The sequence below is a fragment of the Acomys minous genome (assembly GCF_964271855.1).
Source record: "Acomys minous genome assembly, chromosome: 17".
Lineage (NCBI taxonomy): Eukaryota > Metazoa > Chordata > Mammalia > Rodentia > Muridae > Acomys > Acomys minous.
The window spans coordinates 32,884,848-32,910,897 of NC_140500.1; the positions used below are offsets into that span (position 1 = coordinate 32,884,848).

The 26,050-nt window shown below is 44.7% G+C and overlaps 1 protein-coding gene across 2 annotated transcripts in view; it reads left to right on the top strand.

Moving 5' to 3' along the window:
• Nucleotides 1-26,050, top strand: part of SSUH2 (ssu-2 homolog) — a 257,314-nt gene that overhangs the window by 102,325 nt on the left and 128,939 nt on the right. For both annotated transcript variants that reach the window (XM_084766759.1, XM_084766760.1), the window contains exon 12: nucleotides 12,139-12,216. In XM_084766759.1, the coding sequence (XP_084622885.1) occupies nucleotides 12,139-12,201 (63 nt within the window). In that variant the 3' untranslated portion in view covers nucleotides 12,202-12,216. The remainder of the gene's footprint in view (nucleotides 1-12,138; nucleotides 12,217-26,050) is intronic.

Genomic DNA, 26,050 nt, shown 5'->3' on the forward strand with positions numbered 1-26,050 from the left:
AAGTAACCACAGAACCAAAAATGGTGATCAAACTAAGTTATTTTATATTAGCCAGACATGTTGCCTGCACATGTTCTGAGCCCCAGGTTTCCTTTCTCTTTGTTAGCAGGTGCTAGGTAGGTATTAAAGATGGGCTGTATCAAAGTGAGACACTGGCCCAGCCATCAGGATCTACAGAGAACAGAGGTTGCAATGTGGTAGATTTGTCTAATGCTCAGACTTTAGACCCATTGAACCCATTTCCCAGTGGCCAATGATTCTTACTACCCTTACTGGACAGTCTGTCCCCAAGACAGGCTATGGTTTCACACACTATGCATCTGACTACTCAAGACTCATGGAAACTGACACTGACAGGTGGGCCCAGGTAAAAATTAGCTTGTATCTCATCAGCTTGGACTCTCAGCCTGGCTCCTGCAGGCAACTGAAGGGCAGACACTGTCAGACAGGCTTCTATTTAGAGAAGGCATGTGAGAGGTTGGGTGTAGGCTTGGCCAGGCTCAGTCCAGGGCTTGTTCAAGTCATATGTGTGTGTGTGTGTGTGTGTGTGTGTGTGTGTGTGTGTGTGTGTGTGTGTGTGTTTACATATATGTACTTATATACGGAGGCCAGGGAGCAATATCAGGGGTCTTTGAGACACTCTCTACCTTTCTTTTGAGATAGGGTCTCTCTCACTGGCCTAGAACCTAGAACTCATTTGTTTGGCTCAGCTGCCAGGCCAGTGAGCCATAGAGACCAACCTGTCTTTGCTGTTCAGTAGTAGGATTACAGGAATTCCTCACTTTTTTAAAAAAAGGAACAACATTTTTGCCACATCTATTAATGAGTAATTTCCCCACTTCCTGTCCTGTTCAGTAGCAATTTTTCCAGTTGCCTTACAGGAAGACTCATTGGCATGTGTAATTATGGATAACAACACTGATCTCTATGTTTTACAAATTTTATTCCAGTCTCTTAAAATGTCTCCTTTTATGCTGTAACATTAGCTCAGAATACCCACAACGTGCCCTTCTTTCAGTCTTGAGCTATAGACGCTTTCAAACACATGCCAGTGAGGATTAGCACTACAATGCACCTCTTAGCTCCCGTGCTCCACTGCCGATGATCATTATTAAATTATTTCAAGCTCTTACCACACCCTTGTCTGGCACCTTGCTTATTTACTCTGTAGAGTTGTATCATTTAATTATTCTGAGTCATTAATCCATCTCAAATTGGGTTTATTTATTTGAAGATATGGACAGAGCCCACTTATTTTATTTACCTCCCAGGTTCCCGTCTTTTTGTTCTCATATCTCCTCCCTGTACATTTTGCCCAGCAGAGGACATTTGGGAAGGAGGCAACAGTGTGTTTCTACTTACTGTTTTTAGGCATACACATCATGCATTTCTTCTCCTATAGCAATTTTTGTTATCATCCCGTTGTAATCGATATAAAAGAGGTCCCAGAGACAAGGGGACAGAGAGCAGAGGGTTCAGGGGACGTCTTGGTGCTGCTGGTTCTACAGGGTGACATTTCTGAGAGTGTTGAGTGTAGGAGGAAACGTGATTCCTACCCTCAGCTTTGCTCTGATGCTTTTCTAGGGGAGACATAAAGAAATGTCTGTTTACCCCAGATAGTGAACTGAAGCCCAACTGAAGTAATAATACCACCAAAGGCAAACTTGGTGAACCAGTCAGGATATTGGGATTGCCTTTAGGAGTATGGGGGAGGGGTTACTTATAGGGGAGCATATGTCTCAAGGCAGCCACATCACCAAAACATCATCCTAGCATGGGTACCACTCAGAAGCTTGAAACCTGAAGCACATTGCAGAACTTGGAGACAGCTCAGCAGGTTGAAGAGTCGCTTTTTCATGTTACTTGTATAAGCTTGGAGAAGGAGGGACCTGGTGAATTTCAGGGACCTCCTGCGATTTGTGAATTGTTAGCTTCCTGAGTCTTAAGGAGGCCCCTTTAGAACCTTCTGAGTCTAATTAAGCTTCCACTCGGGATGGAAGTCTTCAATTCCCAGGAAATTGTCACTCATCATTGCTGCTCCATGACCCCAGCCAAGCCGTACAACCTCTGCTCTGCTGGTCAACCTTGTCCAAGGCTCGGGCACAGACCTGCATGCATCTGTGGTGTGTTCCACCTCCTTTTCAGGTTTGGGTTTGGCTGTCATTCCTGATTGTTTGTTGCTCATTGAAAAGACAGTGTCCAGACAAGGCAGCCCAACTAGAGAAAGTGATCAAATGCAGATAACAGAGTCCATGTCAGCTATGACCCCTGCTCCAGTTGCTAGGGGACCCACATAAAGACCAAGCTTCCCATCAGTTATATATGTGTTGTAGGCCTGGGTCCAGTCCATGTATACTCTTTGGTTGGTGCTTCAGTCTCTGAAACCCCCTTTGAGCCCAGGTTAGTTGACACTGTTGGTCTTCTTGAAGAGTTCTTGTCCCCTCTGTGACCTTCTATCTTCCCCCCCACCCCCACTCCTCCACAGGACTCCCTGAGCTCTGTCTAATGTTTGGCTGTGAGTCTCAGCATCTATTTTGATCTGCTGCTGGGTGGAGCCTCTCAGAGGATAGTCATGCTAGGCTTCTGTCTGCAAGCATAGCAGAGCATCGTTAATAGTGACAGGGGTTGGTTTTCTCATATGGGATAGGTCTCAGGTTGGCTCGTCCCTCAATCTCTGCTCCATCTTTATCCCTGCATATCCTGTAGGCAGGGCAAAGTTTGGGTTGAAGGTTTTGTGGGTGGGTTGGTGTCCCCCTCCCTCCATAGGAAGTCTGTCCTCAATAGGAGGTGGCCACTTCAGTCTCCTTGTTCACTGCAGCTAGGAGTCTTAGCTATAGTCACCCCCATAACCTCCCAGGAGCCTATTCTGTTGCAAGTCTACAGCTTGTCTCAGAGATGCCTTCCCCCTTCTCTCTCCCAGACCTCTAGCCCCCGACTCCCACTCTTGAAGAGGAAGTGCTTAGTCCTGGAACAATCTGATGTTCTGGGGGGTGTGTTTGTAAGGGAGGGTTCCCATTTTCTGAGAAGGAGAGAGGGAAAAGGGGGAAGAAAGTGAAAGGATGAGACTGGGAAGAGAGGAGGGAGGGGGCTGTGACTGGGATGTAAAATGAATAAATTTAATAAAATTAAAAAATAAAATATCTTAAAAGGCAATAAAAGAAAAGACAGTGTCCTACAGCTTTCACTAGAGAGGGGAATGGCCAGGCATGATGGAGGCCACTAACCCACATCCTTGAATGAGTGTCCCCATGCCGGGTCCCAGTGCCCAGTTCTATTTTGGTTACAATTTGGCATAAACCATCTTGTGCTGGAGGACAGGCCAATGGAGACAAAAGCCCATAATGTGATGTAAGGATGGTAATTTGAAGAAACGTGGCCCTGCCTGGAGGTTTTCATGTCCTTTGAGTGGATGGCATGACATTAATTACCCCAAGGATGGCCTCAAGCTGTTGTCTCTGTGCTCCAGCTGAAGTGAGGCCCTGACTGAGTAGAGGAAAAGCAGCCTGTGAACATCATGGCGTGAAGGTCCAGAGAACTGAGACGGAGTTCCTTCAGTCACCTGCTCCTGACGCAGACTTGTCTCGTGGCTCCAAGGAAAAGACTCAAATTACTGGAGGTCAAAGGCCCCAGGGAGGTGGTCTTTGCCAGCTTAGGTTTACTGGCAGACTTGTTAGAGGGAGTCAACTGCCTATTCTTGAGTCCTTTCCATAATGGGGAGCTCAGTCTCTCTGAGGAAAGCCTGTGTCATGAATAGATGTTAACCTCTTGTTAGCATCAGCCTTCCTCTTCTAGAGCCCAGATCTGCCTCCATGGCACCTGCACAGCCCCAGCACAGGCACCAGGCAAAATAAGTTTCAATCCCTCTTCTTTTATGAGATAGTATTTTCAATGTCTGAAGGGAGCTGGGTTGCCCTGCTGAGCTGTTCCTCCAGGTTAAACATAGCTCTTTCCACTGTCACTTACATGGCATGGCTCCAGTTCCCTCTCTCCCACTGTCCTCACAATTTTCCAGTCCCTAAAGCTCACAGGGTTTCTACCCCAAACACAGGAGAACAGGGTGGTCCTACCATTTTACAGTCCTCCATCTCCTATTATAGCCCTGCCTGCCAGGCGTCCCATATCCTGCACATGGCCCCAACCCTCCCTGTTCCCCTGTCTTTTCTCACATGTGTTGTTGTCAAGTTGTGCCATCTACCCTTGGACAGGCAGCCATGTTTCAGGGTCAAAGCAGCTTGCTACCATCTGTCTCCATTGGTTATCTTGCTTCCGGCTGTCTTGATGTTTTGGGGGTCCTAATATTCTCATTCAGTGTTTGGCAGCCACTCTCAGCAGTCATCTTCCATCCTCATCATATGTCACCCTGTGTCACTGATGGCCTGCTTTGTTTGCTCTCTCTCTGTCTCTGTCTCTGTCTCTCTGTCTCTCTGTCTCTCTGTCTCTCTCTCTCTGTGTCTCTCTCTCTCTCTCTCTCCCCCTTCCCCCTCCCTCTGTGTGCCTCTTTCATATGGAGCTTTCCTTGAGCATATATGGGGACAGTCGTCTTCCATATATGATGACATATTACAGTTTGAAAGGTCACTCAGTTCTCATTTCTTCATTCTGTCCCTGGTACCAGTCACAATCCTCTCTGTCTGCACAGGAGCCCTGAGTGAGGAGCCTTGTGATGCTGTAACCTGGTCTGTGTGCATCTCTAACCCCTGCCACATCCTAGTCACCTTGTACAGTAGATCCTCCAACTCTCTCCACAGGCAGGAAGGAGTAAGCTCTAGGAATCAATTCTGGACCAGACAATTGCCTAAGGTGTCCTGGAGACTTAGTGACAAGTGCCAAATATTCCTGGCTGAGGTCACCTGGAAGGTGGAATTCTGGGTGGCAGGTGTAGGAAAAGGGAGGGTGCTTCCTCACTTTAACAGAGACTGAGCTCATGGTTTTCCAGCTAAAGGGATGACAGGACCCATTTCACACTGTTCCCTCTGCTTTCTTTCCGCCCCCCTCTCCCTCTTCTTGACAGTTATTTTCTTCTCTGTCTCTGAGCTCATCGTGGTGCTGGTGTTAAGGGTATCGAAATAACCCAGACCCTGTCCTTGCCCTTGGCATCATCAGGTGAGATCTATGTTAATCAGCATCCTATGTACCCAAGTTTAGAGATGGGTCCAAAATGCACTCAGGGTCACATGGGAACATCATCTTTCTAGTGCTCTGAATGTTGCCCCATAGTGTCCAAGACCCACTGGGCTTTGCCTGGAATGGACACATTTTTCATAGTCAAATGCCAGCTTCTCAGATTGATGTTCACACTTGGGAGATGTTCACACTGTTCCCTCTGACAGACTCAGTTGCACTTACCATTCAGAAAACACATCGCTGTGATAGGTGAGGTCAGAGTCAGCCAGGTCACGCCGAGATTCAAGATGCTGTTGAACTGGAGAACACAGCCCGCGAGGACTCTGTCAAGCATAGCTCAGTAGAACACAGAGAAGCCAGGGCAAGATATAGACTGAGCCTACAAAACCCACAGATTGTGGCTCCTTCTGACCAGAGTGTAGACTAAGATGTCGCATCATGTGGTCTTCCCTGGCTATGTTTGCTTGTTTCCCCTGTTTGCCATCTTGTTTTGAGAGAAAGTCTATGTAGAGGGAGACTGTGCTTGTAGTTTTCAAGTCAGCCCCATTCCCCGAACTTCCCTCTTTGGAGTGCAGTCCCTGCAAAGTGAGTCTAGAGATGCATTTTGTTGTGTGGGTAGGGGTGGGCAGGTGGGCCTTGTTCTGTGTACTGTGGTAGGATGTATCAGGAAACTATGAGGTACGGATATGGATATTCTTCAGTGTTGCTTTCACAAGAGGACAGATCAAGACTATGAAGTGACCTTTGGGAGGGACATGTGCCCTTGTCACTTGCTTCTTTTGGCTAGTGGGCAGGGTTCTGGGAAAAGCTGATACAAAGCAGGCAAGAAACAAACTCCTCCTACTTTTCTGATTCTACGTTCCTTTTCCCATTTTCCGCCTTGGCTTTTTCAAGGCCACAACCTGAGTTGCATGATCACCTGGCCATTGTCCCCACTGACCTTCTGGCCAGACTCAGGACAATCCTGCTTACTTGCTGCAGGTCAACCTTCTCCTCTGTTGATGAGCCCTTCTCCCTTGAACAGGTTCCCCCTTCCTTTTGTTTGCCCCTGACCCCTAGTGTTGTGGTTTCATTGGGAGCTCCCAACTTTGGATTCCTGAGACTCAGCCAGTGCATGCCATTCCACCCCAAGGTGAGTCAGCAGATTCCATCCTATTTATAAGCTCATGTGGCCCTCAGATCTGGCGTCACATCAACTGGCCTGGCAGCCTCAGTAGCCTTTTCTTCCTCTTGTCCTTTATTCTCTACATGATTAAAGGTAATTATTACCATCAGCCACATGACACAGCATCATTAGCAAAAAACAGAAATACAGGAAAAGTGCATATATTCTACTTCATTCAATGCTGATTGCCAAGAGCTTAGTTTGATTAATTCCATTTTTTATTGTAGATTTAAATTTAAAAATTGTGTGTATGTGCATGCATGCACACATTGGCATAGAGACCAGAGGACAGCTTTCAGGAATTGGTTCTGTCAATCAAAATCAAGTCATAAGGCTTAGTGGCAAACTCTTTTACCCACTGAATAATATAATTGAATTTATATACCGTTTGCATTACCTGTATGAACACAAATACAGCTAATATATGTATTCAGTAAAGGGTTCATCCTTACTCTAAAGGAAGTCTTGACTTTACCCTTGAATGTTAGAAGGTAATTTTTGTTTGCTTGGTTCTTTGGTCTATCCAGAGATTAACAATGTGATTTTGTTGGCAATAAATGCACCAAAGAACCATCTATGTACTTTAGAGCAAAGCTTTGGGTTGTGCAATTCAATTGACTTACAAGCTAGATCAACCACTTGAAATTCCATCATCTACCCATTTATTCTACCAACTGTTCCTTCCATCCATCATCCATTTGTCTATCCACCTATCCCTCCCCTACTCACCTATCTGTGAACCCACCCACTCTCACATCCATCTATCCATCCACCATCCATCCATTTATCTATTCTTTACCCACTCACCTATACATTAACCCATCTACCCTCCCATCCATCCATCCATCCATCTATCTATCCATCCATCCTCCTTTCCTTCTATTATACTTATACATTACCTACATAAATAGTCTGAACTCTGGTCAACTTCACTGATGATGCCCTATGCATCTTGTCATATATGGACATCAGGTGACGAACATGCCCATGAGTCTGTGGGAAAAAGATGGTAGGGTATCTCAATGGAGTCCTTCTCTGGATCCTGTCCTGTATACTTCTTCTGGCTGATTTTTTTCTCTTTCATTCTCTGTAATGAACTGGATGGTGAATATGAATTTTTTAAAAAGGGCTTCCATTAATTTCCTTTAATCTAAGTAAATGGTGGCTCCTGGAAAGATTTTATCACCATTCCAGGCAGAATTCCCCAGGGCATCCTGATCACTGCTGAGCAACACAAGAGAAGCCAGTCTGAACTTCAGGATGACCATGTAGCAGTCAGAGAGTGGCACAGAGTGCTCTTTATCGCCCAAGCAAACACACCAGCAGACGGGCCAGGTTCTGACATGACAACATTAATAATATAGGCATGTCCTTTTCTGTGAGAATTTGGATTCATGAGACAATCCATAGATTTGTTCTGGAAATGGGCCGGCCTTTTGTGCATCTTGCAGTTAAATGGCAGCCTCCTTTATAATGACAGCAATCTAGCAACCCAATTTTTATCTATACTTGTTGGTTTCAAAGGACCTAGTCCCTTTTAGAATCTGGGATCTGTTTTATTATTGGAGTCAAAGATACACATGGGTGGGAATTAGTTACAAGCACCTTCTCAAGTCCTACGGTTAGTAGAAGTTTGGAGGCTCTTCAGGAAACATCTGTAGTGAGAAACTCCCATTTAGGAGAAGCAGTGATAGTTCATTTTTCCAGTTTATATCCACTTACATTGATTAGGTACCTACTGTGTCCTAGTCAAACACCTAGGACCCAAGAACACTGTGTCGAACAAAACAGACGTGAACTATAGCCACCCGCAGGACGTTGCTGGGTTTAGAGACCTTAATCATAATCAAGTGTTTCTCTAGCCAATGTTTTTGTTGACTCATAGCCAAGTATAAATGGAGAAGAAAGTGGTTATCATCACCTTCTGGGTGAGGAATTAGGGGTAGGGAACACGCAACAGATCTAACAGTCATAAGTGGAAGTGGAACAGGATCTTTTTTTTTTCTGCTTCATTATGGCAAATTTTATTTAAAATATAATATGTTCAACAGTAAATTTTAATGTAAACGAGTGACCACTACACCAATGAAACTACAGTTTATCTCCTAACATTTTTAATAAATTTTTGAATTTAATCAACACATAATAAACACTGGATTTGTATCACCATAGGAGGGGGACAGGATCTTTAAGCTCATGTCTTTCTCTCAAAGCCTAGGCTTTGAAACAATAATCTGATAATTGGTGAAATCACTGCACTTTGGTGTAATCACTTGATGTTTTAGTGCCTCAGCTTTCCCTCTTGTGAAAACTCTGTAGGATCTATCTATCTATCTATCTATCTATCTATCTATCTATCCATCTCTACCACAATAGCAAGACTGGCTTACTGGCTTTTACTTGTTGAATGTCTCATTAAGTGTCTATTTTGTTACTTATCAAGTCTGTTATTATCCCATTCCACAGATGAGAAAAGCTAAGCATATGTCTTAGTTGGGGTTTCATTGCTAAGAAGAGACACCATGAGCACAACAACTCTTATAAAGGAAAACATTTAACTGAGCCTGCCTTACAGTTCTAGAAGTTAGGTCCGTTATCATCATGGCAAGAAGCATGGTAGCATCCAGGCAGATATGGTGCTAGAGAAGGACTCAGAGTTCTACATCTTGATCTGCAGGTAGCAAGGAGAGACTGTTCTACACTGGGTGGAGCTTCAGCACTCAAAGCCCGCCTACACAGTGACATACTTCCTCCAACAAGTGCCCCTTCCTATGGGCCAAACATTCAAATACATGAGCCTATGGGGGCCATACCTATTCAAACCACCACAATGTAAGAAAGTGATATTATTATTGACTAACGCAATGTGGAAAAGACATTTAAAACTTGTACCAGAGGTGTGGATTATATATCACTCCATTACAGAATCCCCTCTTTGCCCTGGAAATATGGCTCAGTGGTTAAAAGCCTTTGCTGCTTTCCAGAGGATCTGAGTTTGGTGAATAGAACCCACATCAGATGGTTCACAACCACCAGTAACTCCAGCTCTGAGAGATCTGACACCCTCTTTTAGCCACCATGTGTACCCATGCTCATGAGTACTCTCTCTCTCTCTCTCTCTCTCTCTCTCTCTCTCTCTCTCTCTCTCTCTCTCACACACACACACACACACACATAAGTAAAAATAAATATAAATCTTAAAGTAACTCCTTCTGTTTCACCACTAGGCAGTAAAGGGTGGTTTTGAACTGGTAGAGGAAAGGATAAAGTTCTTCTTCAGATAATTTTTAATAGCTCCCAGCCTCCTCGATGATGAACTGGGTGGCCTCTTGAAGGAAGTTGGGGCCCCTCTGTTCTGGTCTGTTCAGTGTGGACTCTCAGAAATCCATCAAGCTTGGCATGCATGCTAAAGGAAGGTGATATGAAAGTCTTTTCAAACCTCAAGTGCTGCCTGTGGCAAGAATTCTTAATCTTCCTATGCTAAATTCAGAGGCCCACAGCACTTTCTACTTAGGTATGTGACAAGGCCCTTTGATACAGAAGTAAACCCACCTACCAAATTGACATCCCAAAGATGATGGGATGTCCTCTTGGACTAGAAGACCATGTGGGATATTTCAAGGAAGTAAACTGGTTAAATTAAATAGCGGTTTGTCAGATTAAATACTGTCCAGTTAAGCTGCAAAGCTGACTTTAATACCATATTTAAGAATGGTTTGTTCATCAGTCATCCTTTTCTCATTTTGCTTTTAGTGACCTGACTCTCCTTGTAAACTAATGGCTGTTATCACTGTTCAGTGGCACACAATACAAAAGAGAAAAAAAACCAAGAGAAAATAGAAATGCTTTATGTCTCAGGAAGTGAGGAAAATAAAAATCATTTCTGCTGTGACAATAGTTTTTAGATGGGAAAGAGAACAAACTGCAAATAATTTCTTTTTGTGGATTTCATGGGGCATTATTTCTTACTGTGACAGAATGTATACAATGTAGAATTTTCCATTTGACCATTGTTAAATATATGGTTTAGTGGCACTACACACCCACAGTCCTGCACTGAAGTCCCTAGCATTTTCTAGGTTTTTAGTCAACTTAAACAGGAACGTTGTCCCTATTTGGAAATACCTTCGCACTGCATCTTCCCCCAAGCCATAGTAGCATTTGTCCTACCTTCTGTCTCTGTGCATTTGGTCACTTCAGTGATTCACAGAGTAATTGTACTTTAGTGTTTGAGCTGAACTCTTAGCTTAAGGATCCACCATGTTATAGCAGGGCTGGACTGGATTGTGTCTTTCCCTCCCTAACAGTTCATGTTGAATTCCAAAACCTGTGAATGTACTCACATTTGGAGATGAAGTTTATCACTGGCCTTTGAATTAGAATGAATGTTGTGGTTTTAATGTGAAATATCTTCTATAGGATTACATGTTTGATCATTAGTCCATAGCCGATGGTGCTGTTTTGGAAGACCACAGAACCTTTAGGAAGTAGAGCCTTCTGGAAGGAAGTACATCACCTTCAGATTTTACAGCCTAGCCCCACTTCCTCTCTATTCTTGCTCTCTACTTTGTGTTCATCAAGATGTAAGAGATCTCAGCTGTATGTTCTTGACACCATTGGAGCACTAGTCACCATGCCTTCCCTTCCATGGTGGATGCAATCCATCAAACTGTGAGCCATAACAAACCATCCATCCCTTAGGTTGCTTCTTAATCACGGACTTGGTCACAGAAAACCAAGAAAAATAAAGGCTATATAGGGTAATTAGAGTGTGCTCTAATCTAATCTGACTATGTCTTTCTAAGAAGGGGAACTTGGCACTGACATGTGCGGAAGGGCATGACACAAAGATGGAGGAGAAGGAAGCCATCTATAAGCCGTGGATTGAAGCCTGGGGCAGGTCTTGCCATCATAGTCATGAGAAGGAACAACTCCCGATCGTATCATCATGTAAGACTTCTGCCCACCTGAGCTTAAGAGAATCTATTTCTATTGCTTATGTCACCCAGTCTGGGATATTTACCCAGAAGTGGCCTTGCTCTACCATGTGCTAATTTTATGTCTATGCTTTATGTAGTGTTTGAGGAACTACATGGCTGTTTTCCATAGTGTCTGCGTAATCTTCCTCCTGGCGAAGCACAAGGAGCCCAATTTCAACATGTCCTTACTAACATTTAGCCAGCCCCTCCTCCTCTTGCCTCTGCCTCAGTGCTGGGATTTTAGGTGTTCACTACAATGCTCAGTGTATGTGGCACTGGGGTTGAACCCAGAGCTCTGTGCATGCTAGGCAAGCCGTCTCCCAACCGAGGTGCTTCTCTAACTCTCCACATCTTCATGTCTGATTTTAATAATTGTTCATAAAAGCTACCAAAATCAAACAAAGGAGGTCCGTTTTTGGAATGGCAGAATAGTATCTTAAGAGGCTAATGTGTTTTTTTCAGAGAACAGCTAGTGACACACTCTAGGTAACACAACTATCCCCCATGTGTCACAAACAAACAAACAAACAATATTTGAAGTTTCTGAAAAAAAAAATACACCCAAACTAGAAGGTTTGGCGAAGGTCAGACTTGAAGGAAGGGATGGTGCCAGTAAAGAGTCTCCTCTGTCTCTTTGCCTGGAAGTAGGATGCAGTCATGGTGAAATGAACTGTAGCTAAAAACTTCAATAGAAACCCCATCTTCCAGGATCTCCTATAATCACTAATGAGTGAGGGTAGAACCCTAAATGGCATCAATCTAGGGAAGACAAGCTGCATCTCCAGCCTTGACAGAACACGTGGTGCACAGAAAAGCAGCATCCATCTAAGGCCAAACAAAATCAATTGTATTTGTACTTATTCCTTGCAGACAGTTGGAGAGCGAAATGAAAAATACCATCAGCAAGGAACACATGTAACCAGAGATGCCTAAGACCTTTACAATGAGGTAAGTAAAGCAAAATAAATTATAAATAAATATAGTGATATACTATGTTAATGGACTATGTTATATTGCTGAGATTTCAATTCTTGCCAAATTTATCTATTAATTTTACTCAGTTCAATGTGTCCTAGTTTCCCCTCTTTTGCTATAAGACACCCTGATTAAAAAAAAACAACGTAGGAGAGAAAAGGCTTATTTGGCTCACAATTTCTGGTTACCATCCATCACTGTAGGCAAGTCAAGGCAGGAGACTGAGGCAGTAGACAATTAGATATAAAAGAACATAGATACAGTTAAGTAAGTGCATGCCTACTTCACAGTTAGATCTCTCTACTTTTATACAGTCCATGACACGAATCTATGGTGCTGCCTACTTTTAGTTGGGATCTGATTAGTTAAGACAATAAAGATTTACAGGCCAATTTGTTCTATACCAGTGGTTCTCAATCTTCCTACTGCTGTGACCCTTTAATACAGTTTCTCATGTATGGTGACCCTCTACCATAAAATTATTTGCATTGCTACTTCATAATTGAAATTTTGCTACTATTGTGAATTGTAGTGTGAATATCTATGTTTTCTGATGGCCTTAGGATACCCCTGTGAAAGGATCTTTTGGCCCTCAAAGGACCCACAGGTTGGGAACTGCTGCTGTAAACGGTCCCTTTAATGAGATTCACTTCCCAAATGATTCTAGGTTGAGTCAAATTGATAAATACTATTAACCATCACACAATCAAAATTCCAGCTAACTTGCTTATAGAAACCAATGACACAAAGTTTCCATGGAAACAAAAATGACCCAACTTGGAAGATTCTCACTCCTGTGTCTTCAGATAATATTACATGAAAAGGAATTGTGGTAGGTTGGCGAAAAGCAGAATCAGCCTCCACTTATGATCAACTGTCTTCAGCAGAGAAGATATTGAGCTGTGGATGATGCAGGTCCCCTGATCCTGATCTGAGAAATAGGCAAAGAGGCTCCCTGTCTTGGTGGGTGGGTCAGAAAACTGTATAATATGGATCATGGTATAGGAGGACTCGGGGAAATGTATGCAATTTAGAACCCCAACTAACCACAATGCACCCCAAGAAGGGAGTCACTGCTCAACAGACATTTTTTCTTTTTTTTTTTCATAAATGTTTACTTGGTTCTTTGTGAATTTCACATCATTCACCCCAATCCTACAAATCTCTCCCTCCCATGACACCCGCCCCCCACCCTTGCAATTTCCCCCCCAACAAATGAAAAAAAAATCTCATTGTGGAAACTGCAGTGTGTCATAGTATGTCCCACACTATACCTTTTTGTCTGTACTTCTCTACTTACAAATGTTTGTTGCAATAGTCATTAATCTTGTACGGGGCCTCTGGTTTCTGCTATGCTATCTATACTGGAACCTTACTAGATTCCTCTGAGATATCCTGTTGTTTTTCTGTGTCATGGAGACTCTGTAGCTTTGGTTCTGCAGCACTGGCACTTTCCATACACTCCAGTAGTTCATTGATGGGGTAGATGTTGTGGTGGGACAATTCAAATCTCTTGATCTGGGCCTAAGAGGAATCTGAGCTGGTCAGTCCACGAGCTCTTCTGCACCCTCACCAATGGGAAGAGTTCTCTGCTCTGCTCAAGCTTGCCCATCCAATGTTGCTGCCAGCATGGGGGTAAAGCAAGTTCTGTTCTCACGCCCTCAGGGCTGGCTCACCCACAGCCCCTGCTGGCCAGGGAAAGTGCAGGGCCCACTCTCCCAAGTGTTGCAGCTGGTGAGGGCCATGGTCATTTCTTCCACTCTCATGACTCCAGGGCCAACTCTCTCACCTGTCATAGGTGACAAGGGGTGAGGGTAGGAGAGGGCATTTCTCCTTTGCCCATGCCACCATTCAGCAGACAAGTGGTGGGGCCAGCTCTTCCATGCTCATGCCCTAGGGGCTGGCTTCTCTGTGCCCCCACCACCAGGGTCAACTCTACTGTGCTTCCCAGGTGAGGTAAAGGGCTGCTGTCCCAAGTGCTACAGAAGGTGAGGGACAGGGACAGTTCTCCCAAATGCTGCAGTAGGTGAGGGGCAAGAAAAGCTCTTCTGCCCCATGACCTCAGGGCCAGCTGTCTTACCTGCCATAGGTGGCAGAGGTGAGGGGCGATTTCCAGATATTTTTTTTTTTTATCACAAAATCTCAGATCAAGGCCTACCTTCTCCAATCAGCCTTACCAGATCATTGGATCAAGGTGACCTGTTGCCACCTTCTGTCATAGTGTCTAGCATGTTCCTCAGCTCATCTACATTCTCTTTCTATGTTCTTTCATTTGCTTATTTTGTGTTTCTCTCACTAGAATATGGTTTCAGTTTGGGGTGATTTTTTTTACAAGGAGTAAAAAGAATTGGGGCTGACATAGCAGCCAGAGAGTAGACAAACAAGGGTTAGAATCCCTGAGTATAGAGGCTGGAAATCATGTTGGAGAAAGGAAAAAAAAATATCTGCAGTTTAGGGCCAGGTTTAACTTGCATGATAAGATTGGTATTTAAGAAAGCCCAGTGTGAGAGGAGGGGGTAGACTTGCTTGGGCCCCTCTGTAATGAGAGGAGGTATACAGGGAACGTTGGAGAACAGGGCTAGAGTAGGCTTCTGTCTGGAGCTGCTGTTATAGCCCGAGGGAGAATCGATGACTTGGCTATAAGAGGTAGTAAGTAGGATTGGAGAAGCGGGTCCCAGAAGGCCAGTGTAGCTGGACCTTTTGAATTTTCAACCCAGTAAGGACATTTAGATCCTCTGCCTAGATTTAAGTAACTCTTTTTGCACTGTGACTGCTAATAAAAAATGTTGAAGCTGTATTGTGGGGGACAGCTGTGGCCTGATCCCCCACCCAGCAGCTTTGGAATGCTAGCCAAGAATAATACCGCTATGATTTCATAGGCATTAATTGTAACTTCGCTCGAATGCTTGGAATCCAGGCAGCACTCTGAATGCTTTATGCGTTTAGAGAAAAAAAAAATGCAGCAGCAAAAATACAACAAGACCAGGATGTATGGAGGACAAAAGAGATAGGAGAAACTGTGAACCCCGTGGGTGAGATAAAACCCTGTTCTATCCTTACTTGGGAGAACCTTGGATCCTGGTATGTGACTAACAATGGTCAAGATGTGGCTTTGCCAATTGTGTGTGTGTGTGTGTGTGTGTGTGTGTGTGTGTGTGTGTGTGTGAGCTTAGCCAAACCACTTCTTGTCTTCTTGGAACCTATTTTCTCCTTGCATATTGACAATAATAGTCCCTGCTTTTCAGAAATCCTAGGTAGGGAAAACAATAAAATGTAATGGGTCTCACTGTGGGCTATATTCTGTGTACTAGGCTTGAGGGTTTCGATCCATATTTGCAGCTGCTCTGTGTGGTTGCTGTTGCTTTTTTTCTTTCTACCAGGGCCAAGGTGATCAGTCTTATCATTTAATATGATTGAAAAATTCCTAGGAGATCTGGGTGTGGCTGTGAGGACCTCTCTAGAGACGATGCAATGGAACCTAATGGTTTGATCCATTGATGGAGTCAGAATTTGAAGGCTGTTGGAGGCAGTGGAAACTGGAAGGTGGGGCCTGGCTGGAGGAAGTAAGTCACTGTGCATGTATCCTTGGAGGGTGCGCCATGTCCTGGATCCTTCATGCTTCTGTTCCTCTTCCCAGCTTCCATGGTGTATGCTCCTGTTTGATCACACCCTCTCCTCCTTGGTGGACTAAAGTCTCTGAATCAGTAAGCTAAAATCAACCCTCCCTTTCCAGTTATTCTTCCAGGCGCAAAGCATTGATAAAAGCAACTGATACAGGAGGAAATAGAGACCCAGAGAAATGAAGTAACTCATCTGAGTCTAATTATCCAGGCAGTGTGAGATTCAGGGGAAAAGACTGGGATTTACAATGGCAGTTCACACCCAAGGGGCTGCACTGTTGGTATGAAGATCCTAGCATGCCGTAGGTTTTCTGCAGTGCCATTTATTTATTCAGCTTGTACTTTTTAAAGACCTACTGTGTGCAAGCCCGCTGAGCTCTAGGTGAGGAGTGGTGGGTAACACATGTGGCCCCTATCTTTCTTTCATCTGTAGGGTGTGTTCGCTGAGTACAGATTCTGTGTCCTGTGGGAGCTGATTTTCACTGTTTGTTTTAATTGTTGCTCAGGTCTGGTGAGACCAACAGAACAACAGACAACTAACATGGGAAATAATTTGTTATTTGCAGTTCCCAAAAAGAGAGGGCATATTATGTGTGTGTGGTGAAGGTGAGGCATGTGTCTGTGTGTGTAAGGCATACATATGTGAGGAATGTGTGTGTGTGTGTGTGTGTGTGTGTGTGTGTGTGTGTGTTTGTAAGGAATATATATATGGGAGGTGAGGTATATGTCTGTGTGTCAGGGGTGAGGTATATGTGTGTGTGGGTTTCAGGGTTGGTAGGAGACAGAGAATGTGTGGAGGAAGCACAGACCGGGCCTTTATTGGGAGGCAAGAGCAAGGTAGGGTAAGCAAACTGAGTGGGTTCAAAGGCACCACCAGGCTTAGAATAGTTTCATGGCTTCTGAACACTAGAAGAAGACCCTTGTCTTTTGGTGCCTGGACCCTAGGTGACTTAGGGCAGGAAGATAATGTTCCTGAGTGCAGAAACCTAAAGAGGGAGGCTGTGGAACAGAAAGTTTGAACTCAGAATTGGTTAATTCATGTCTCTGGGGCCTGCTGACTAGATGGTGCTCTGTGCATGTTGGGGCCAGCACAGCCCTGAATGCCAGGGTATCAAGAAGAGAGAAAACACAAAGGCACAGTTCATTCAGAAACACATTTACTGATACCAATAAGACATGGTCCTTTCCTAGGGAAATGCTCAGGCTATCTGACAGGTCAGCCTTACAGGTAATAGGCAATAGTGAGGTTGCTTACAAAGATTCTTTTCCCATCCACTGCTTTATTAAATATTTATTTGTTTAGTCATTCATTCATTAATTCATTCACTCACTCATTCATTCATTGATTCATTCATTCATTCACTTGTCCATTGATTTCTTCACTAGGTGCCTATTTGTTGATTGCCTCCTTTTGCCAGACTTTGCTCACTGTGAGTGGGCAAAGCATAGAAATGCTTTCCTGTAATAGTCATGGACTGGCATCTGGAGGAAACCCACTGGGGTTAACAGGTTCCTGTATCCTGGAACAAGAATTGGGCCAGGAACACATGGATGTTGGTAGAACAAGAGGCAGCTTATGAAGGGAGAAAAGTCCTCCTGAGACTGGAATAGTTAGAAGCTCAGAGGTCCCCAGCCACAAGAGTCATAACCCTGGGGTGGGGGGGGTGTTGTTTTCTCCCAAGTTTATTCAACACTCACTGTTCTTGTTCATGCTCTGTCTCTGGCACACAGAACTTCAGGTGTTTTTTTCTCTGTCACTGTTTTCTTTCCAGTGTTAATCCTGATGCCCCCTCTCTCTCCAGATCCTACTTTCCTGCCATACTCTGTTCTTTGAAATGCCTGTTCTTGTTGGGGCGACAATAAGAAAACAGGTGCATAAGAAAGAGAGGCTGCTGCAGTGATCTGAGCTACATCAAAGGCAAACCAGAGAGATGTAGTTTGATGCGCGAAGTGGTCAGGGATGGCTTCCCAGAGTGGGTCATATCCAAGTTGATCCTGGATGGCAACATGGGGCCAGCGATGTAAGGACCTGGAGAAGGCTGGAGCATCTGGACACAGGAACAGCAGGTGCCAATGTCCTGGGCTTGGGACAGGGGTGACCTGTGCTCTCTCAGACACAGTAGAAAGGCTCTTGTGCTGGGACAAAGTAGGCAAGGAGGTAGAAATAGATCACGTCAGAGGAGTGTGCCTGTGGCAGGCCCTCCAGGACTGGGTTTTATTCTGTGTGATGTCACTGAGCTGTCAGGGATGACCTGAGCTGATGCTAATTAGTCACGAACTGATATAGGATAGGTCACAGGGCACAAAGATGGAGACCAGTTGGTGACTGGCTAGGGGGACAATTCTAAGTACCTTCCGGATTCACAGTCGTGTGCCAGGCAGGGGAGGTGTGGTCCAGGTACTTGTGGAGTTACAGTGGACAGAGCTAACTTATGGGGCTGCCGGCCACACAGCAGCCTATTGTCCCCTGTGCCAGCTTTGTAAACCTCCTCTTCCAACCGAGGCCCCTGGGCTATCCAGGGGTGCAGTCAACTTTCCAGAAAAGCAAAATAAACCCTTGTATAGTGGCTCTTCATTACATCCTGGGCACTTGCAAGATCCTCTCCATCTTTACATGGCAGGGCTCCCTCACATTGGATGCACACATGGCTGAAGGTTGTGGGACTCATGTGCTGTTCCCCACTGCCATCTGGGCGAAACATGAACACGACTCTAGGAAAGCCAACAAGTAATTTTCCAAAGGCAAGATGGCCACCAGCAGAGCCATGTGTGTGTTCTTCTGCACAGGGGCCTCCTGGACAACCTGGAGTCTCACTGTTACTTGACAGTCTAAACCATGCAAAAGCCACACCTATATGCCTAGGCAGAGGCACTGTGCTGTTGACTATAAAAAATAATGATGTCAAAAGAGAAGCAGGCCTCCAGAAGGCCACACAAGCTGCCGCCAAGTGTCACACCTCCAGGATTTGACATCTCTGGAGTTGCTAACTGTGTGGAGTAGTGATCCCAAAAATAAGGTTGTGAGAATTCCTTCTAGAACCTCTGGTGCTTTTGCCTAGCCCCTTATTTTAACTCTCTCTCTCTCTCTCTCTCTCTCTCTCTCTCTCTCTCTCTCTCTCTCTCTCTCTCTCACACACACACACACACACACACATACACACATGCTCACATTTTCACAAATGTGAATGTGTAGGCATAATCATGGCTTCTCTCAGGCCGTCCTGTCACTTTGAGCTTGGTGACAGTTCAGCCAATCTGGAGTTGATTAAGAGAGTAACACAGCCCACAGGTGCTGCTTAGCTTCTCAGAGGAAGTAGCAGCATGCCCTCCCTGCTCCCCCACCCCGCCCCACTTCCCTAACCCAGGCAGCTCAGCAAAGCATGCTGAGATGCTTCTTCCAGATGGCAAGGTAAATGGAAAGGTGTTGGTGTCTGGGACTTTGAAATTCCACCTGTTCCGCTGTGAACTGAGGCCAAGCAGCATCCTGTCCCAACCAGCATGCTCAGGGAATGATTTCTTGAAAAAGTTTTTAAAAGGTTTTAGCTAATATTTTTATTTATGTATAAATAAGTGAACGTTTATTTACTATTGTTTATTTATTTACTATTATGTGCGATTGGTGTGGTGTGGCATGTGTGTAGGTAAATGTGTATAGGTCAGAGAGCAATCAGAGGACAGCTTTCAGGTGTGAGTTTTTTCTTTGCACTGGAGGCTTTGGGAATCGAACTAAACTGTCTCACCAGACTTTGGAGGCTGATTTTTGCACAAAGTGGTTTCCAGCTGGTCAGAGGTTTTGCTGATTTCCATCGATGCAGACATACCGCTGTTGTAAGCAAAGACCGGGCAGGCCTTGGAGAAAAACTACCACTAAACTCTCAAGGGGACCCTAAGGAATAACACTCTTGCTTCATCCCCTTTGGTACCAAGGACACAAGCGAGTTAGCTTTTGACTTCGCTTTATGAAGACATACAGGAAGCAACACGTGATTGATCGTGAAAGATCTGGATTGTACAGGAACACAGCTGTGTCCACTCTGTGTGCTGTCTCTGTCATTTGTCACCCTACCTCATCAGAGTTAGTAGTTGGGACACAGGCCTTTGTGACCTATAGTCTAGGGTATTCACTATCTGGATCTCTGTAGAAAGGCCTGCTGATTCTTCTCTAGGGAAGTAGATGAGGCAAGGACTGGCCTCCAGGGATGTTTCGTTGGAATCTGAAAAAGTGAGGTGACAACAGTCATATAGACATTGTGGCCCCAGCTGTTAGCACCAGGTCTGTTTCTAGTGTTTACCAAATTGCTTCGATCTTGGGGCACAAGAACATTATCTCTGGTTTAGAAGATTCAAAAGGGGGTTTGGATTAGAAGTGACAACACCTAGCCCATAGCCTTGGCCCAGCCTTAAACTTGTGTGATGTTGGCAGAGCTACTTTGGATTGGCTCTTAGGACTTCAATTAACCACCATGAAGACATAACAATATGTGTTGCTCACAATGTTAGATCTGTGTTGCGTGCCATGTTGGGTCTGTGCTGCCCACCATGTTGGATCGTCTACAGTGTTTAACCTGTTGGATTTGTGCCTGCCACTGGCACATTATATAAGTGCCTCTCCCTGTGTTGTGTCTGTACTATCTGCAATGTTGGGTCTGCACTTTCTGCCATGTTGGGCTTGTGTTACCTATTATAGTGTAACTGTGTTATCTGCCATATTTTATGTGTGCTAGTGAGTGGGGAAGGCCAGATCTTTGACTTTATCCTAAGATACATAGCTTTAGTAAGTGTTCTGTGCATTTTCAAGCCTTAGCACCATATTTAGGCCAAAAATAGATCGAGTAAGTGGGTGGCAAGTGAATAAATAAAAGAAAAGCCCAACTAGTGAATGAGTTGCCCACTGTTTTGGAGACAAACCATATAGTGAGTAGTGAATACTACCTAATCAATGTCCATATTAAACAGAGGGTTGGCTGAAAGTCTAAAAGGGTGATAAGACAGATAAAAAAAAAATCACCAAAGCCTTCCTGTGCTAAGAGTTTAAACGTAGATGCAATAGCAGGGATTTGTTTTAGGTGGAAGCAAACAGAAACTCTGTGTTTGCATGCTGTGGCCTAAGACATCACAGTCACCTCCTTTGAGGACAGGACTGATATGCGCTGAACAGACATACACCTTCTTCCCTGGCCTAAGAGCATGTCCCTCATCAGGCTTTGGCACCCAGAGGTCCCCAGGATACTTGCCCACTCACTTCTTCCCCTTCCCCTGCTATCAGCTGAAGATGAACTCCACACAGCTCTCCTGTCAGCTGCAGCCCAAACCATTCCCTTGTAGGGCAAAGGCTTGCACTGCTTTGGAGCAATATTTCATAATTTATATATTTGATGAGGATCCAGAGCCTATGCCAGCAGCCTGCACAGTCTAACATCGTGGGATCATTAGCTATGCATGTCATTTCTCTATTTTAAAACTTTCCATATTTGAACTCGTGGAAGTCCATCTTTCCTGTCTAGTAGAGTTTTCCCACAAAACAGTTTAGTAAGTATCCATCATGTATCACAGCTGAAAAAGAATGGGCAGGGACACTATGAAATCCTTTTAGATATTTACTTCAGGGATTACCATTTTATGTAGGCCTTTAAAAACATTTGTCTTATCTTGCTAGTAATTAAAATATCAAGACAAATGAGATTTTTAGTAGCACTCTAATTACTTCAAGATGAGCACTGAGACTTGGCTTCCAGCCTGAGTGAAGGCAGCAGCTTCCTCAGGCCTCCTGTGAGCCTCATTCCTTGATCCTGGGACTCTGTCTCTTGGCTTTCTTGAGATGCTCTTCTCCCAGGATCTTTAGCTCTGACATCAATGTGCCTTGTTCCTATTGTTTTATTTATGAGGACTGCCTTTCAGTATCTTGGCAAGTTGGAGTTGGCTCCACTTCTCCCAGGAGGTTTGTCTTTCCCATCCCTGCCTCTTACAGGGCCTCTGTCTTCCAAAGGAACCCAGTTTCATGTCACTTGGATGGAGTGGGTTCTCTTTCTGTCTGTCTCTCTGTCTCTGTCTCTTACCACTCCTCTCTCTTCACCATGGAAAGGTCCCATGAGGCGAGGCTAGCTTCAAACTTTTTATGGCAGAGGATAAGTGGAGTCCTCTATCTCTGGAGTGCTGGGGTTGCAGGCCTCTGCTGTTACATGTGGTGCTGAGGGCTGAGCCCAGGCCTTTGTGCACACTAGGCCAGCTCTCTACCAACACACCTTCACCTCTAGCTGCTGCAGCTATCTTTACTCCTCCTCCTGTCCCCATCCTCAACAACTGTTGGCCTCCCAGGTTCATGGTGAGGCACTGCTAGAATACTATAGGTAGGGCTCAGGGCACAGAAGTTGGTTGAGGAATAAACATATAACCCACAGTAGCTCACCAAAGACATCCATGGAAAGCCCTAGAGAGAGGAATTCCATGTTCACTGGGCTCCTTGGCTCCAAGGAAGTCCATGGGTCTTTATGGTGCTGGCAGCTATGTTTGCTACACTCTGGGTGAGCCGGAAGGGGGAAGAGTGAAGGCAATGTGGAGGAAAACTGTGGTAGGCAGAAGGAAGAGGTGGAGAAAAAAAAACTGCCTCTGAGCTTGTAATCTGAACTCCTGGATACAACTGTTGCTAAAGCTAGGTATGCTCTTAAAGTCTCAATAGCAAATAGATTCTAGAATCTTCTCTCACCTTCTTTTGGCCACTTGTTTATATTGACTTGAACTGGACTGTTTTCTCTTATAACAAGAGATATATACATAATAGTCATTCTGTCCCCAGTCAAAATCCTCTATGAAAAACCAACATATCTCAAACAGAACCAAGAAACATAATGCCAATGGCTGCAGTTCCTACTTGGCCAAAGCCAAGAGTTTGAGTGCAGGATCACTTTGCATCAGGACGGTAGAATGGGACCCACTGAAACAAAGTGAAACAAAACAAAACCAACCCACCAACTAACCAACTAACCACTCTCAAACCAGGGAATTCCCAGTCCCGAGCATCACCCCAGTCTTGGCTTGTGAGAAGCTGGGCATCGCTATGCCACTAGATGACCTCATCATGCTCAGAACCTACTCCTGTTGAAAGTCAAGCTCTTGGAGCTCAAGTGAGATGTCACTGCTGCCTGTATGTCCATGGGATGGATTTTATGAGAACTTAGGAGGACATTTAGAACAGTGGGTTTTAGATGATCCTCCTGCAAGGAAATGGTATGAGAGCACAGTCACTGCATGCATTGGTAGTTGGACATCGTGCCATGAGGTCTCAGGGAACAAAAGGCCACATATAGAGTGCTGTTTTCCTCAGACCATTTTACTATTATAATGGTTATTTTAGCTTTTGTGTCAAGGCCTCGATCTGTTGTCTATCTATCCTTGTACCTTCCTGTCTTCCTGTGTCAAATTTCCAAGTGTTCAGGTGTCAACCATCATCTTACATAGGGTTCTATTGCTATGAAGAGACACCATGACCATGGCAAACCTTATAAAGGAAAACATTTAATCGGGCCTGGCTTATAGTTTCAGAGATTTAGTCCATTATCATCATGGTGGGAAGCATGGCGGCATGCAGGCAGACATGGTGCTGGAGGAGGAGCTGAGAGCTCTACACCTTAATCCACAAGCAGCAGAAGGAGACTGTGTGCCACACTGTGAAAAGCTAGAGCATATATGAGACCTCAAAGCCCACTTCTACAGCGACATACTTTCTCCAACAGGGCCATACCTTCTCCAACAAGGCCACACCTCCTAATAATGCCACTCCCTATGGGCCAAGAATTCAAACACATAAATTTATGGAGGTCATGTCCGTTCAAACCACCATAGGCATGTACCACCACTTTCAGGACCCTTTATATTCTTTTTACTCTTCATTGTTTTGACAGCCTTCTTCATATGTGCATGTACTGTGATTATGTTTATCCTCCATCACTGTCTCATGTCATCCTTACTTGTTAGCCCTGTGGAGCATGTTTTCTCACCCAGTCCCCTCAGTGGCTATGCACTTAGAGAAAAGGACTCCTCCTTCTCCAATCATGGTCAACGGACATTAGCTGCTTAGGAAGGTCTCAGATTTCAAGGGCGCCTCCTCCAGTCATGACAGAAAGCTGGAGGGCACAATTTGGTGCAGGTATCCATAGCTTCTGTGTGCTCTGGGCCTCAGGTATTAGAATATTCATCTTCCCTAGTGACACTGCAGAGGCATAAAGTGTCTCTCAAGCATTCCTGGTGAACCTGGTGCCAAAACTGTATGTAAACTCATTATTTTCCATACTAAAAAGTTAATTAAGAAATTTCTACTGGGGACTGGAGAGATGATTCATCAGTTAAGAGGGTGTGCTTTCCTCATAGAGGACCAGATGTTAGATCCCAGTATCCACATTGGTCAGATCACAACTGCCTGTATCTATAGCTTCATGGGATCTGATGCTGTCTTCTGGCCTCCATGGGTACCTGTGCCCATATGTACATACTCATACACAGATACATACAATCACATTATTAAAAAAACAGTGCTATTGCAGTCAGTCATTAAACACACACACACACACACACACACCTTTTGTACATCACCAAATAATAGGTAATGATTTTATTTATTTATTTATTTATTTAATTTATTTGGATTACATCTTCATTGTTATCCCATCACTTGTATCCTCCCATTCCTCCCCCCTCCTTCTTTCACCCTATTCCCCTCCCCTAGGTCTGTGACAGAAGGGGACCTTCTTCCCCATCATATGGTCACAGCCTACCAAGTCTTATCCTGGTGGCCTGCTTAGTCTTTCTCTGAGTGCCACCAGACCTCCCCACCAAGGGGAAGTGGTCATATATGGGGCACCAGAGTTCATGTCACATTCAGTCCACACTCTCTACACAACTGTGGAGAATGTCCTGTCCATTGGCTAGATCAGAATAGGAGTTCAGTGTTTACTTCATATATTGTCCTTGGTTGGTGCAGCAGTTTGAGCAGATTACGCCCCCTTCAGGTAACGATTTTAAATGGTAATAAATAATGGGAATAAGTCACTGGTCTGTAAGTTTAGTGCACTAGACTCCTGACCACTAGAGTGTATTGCTTCTACTTAGATAAAACAAGCTCACCATGGATTTATTTTATGTAAGTACACCTGCAGCAGCCTCGTACATGTGCTTATCTGACTCTTTGTGCAACAGGAAGCCACATTGAGTGTGTGAAATGCACCATCTAGGTCCGGTGCCTCCACTGCATGATGCTACAGCATTTCTGAGAATGTTTCTGGTAGGCAGGTGACTTGTGCCTGTACCAAAACTTCATGCTGAATATCATCAACATTTCAGACTCTGTCAGTCAAACACTTCAGATGAACTAGAAAAATAAAATGGCTTTAGAAACATAAAGTGAGGTAACTAAAGCAACGTGTGGCCCTGGATTGGACCTTTTTGTTTTACAAGTCATTATTGTGACCACTGGTGATGGTGGGTTAGGTCTGAGGATTCCAAGACAGCAATGCTTGTGCATCGATTTCCTGGTTCCGATGACTGTGCAGTGACTTGTGGGTAAGACTATCCCTGTCCTTGTCAGAAATTACACACTAACATTTTCACGGGGCGGGGGGGGGGGGGATGGTTCATGTGACTCACTGGTGGCACTTGCTTAGCATGTGGAGGCCCTGGGTTCTATCCATAGCATAGTGAGGAAGGTTCACGTGTGGTGAGTCCTGATGTTACAAAATCTCGTTAGCCATTCGTGGTTCTCTTCTTGATGCCTTTCAAATAAGTTTGAGGTTCCAGCAGCAGAAAAAGGTAGCAAAAGCAAAATTCCCCTGAAGAGGCTCATTGAAGAAGTTAAGCACCTTGGTGGTAAAGCCCCTGAGAGCAAGAAGCCCTCTCTCTCCCTGGGAACAAGGCTGTGAAAGCCATTTTATGTCACAGGAAGTACCTCACTCCCCCCACAAAGCAGGAAATGGTGCAGCCTGGGAACGGGCTCATAGCCAACAGTGTCTGCATCCGAAATCTGTATCTGTGATCTTGATCAGTGGGAACACGGTGCCATTAGCGAAGTGGACCATGCCAGACACTGGACTCTGTAGCTCTTTCCCTTCCTTGCCAGGCCTTGCACAGAGGGCCAGGGGAACCGTGATGGCTAGATTATCGTAAGGAAGAGCATGGCTCCTTCTACATTGCAAACATCG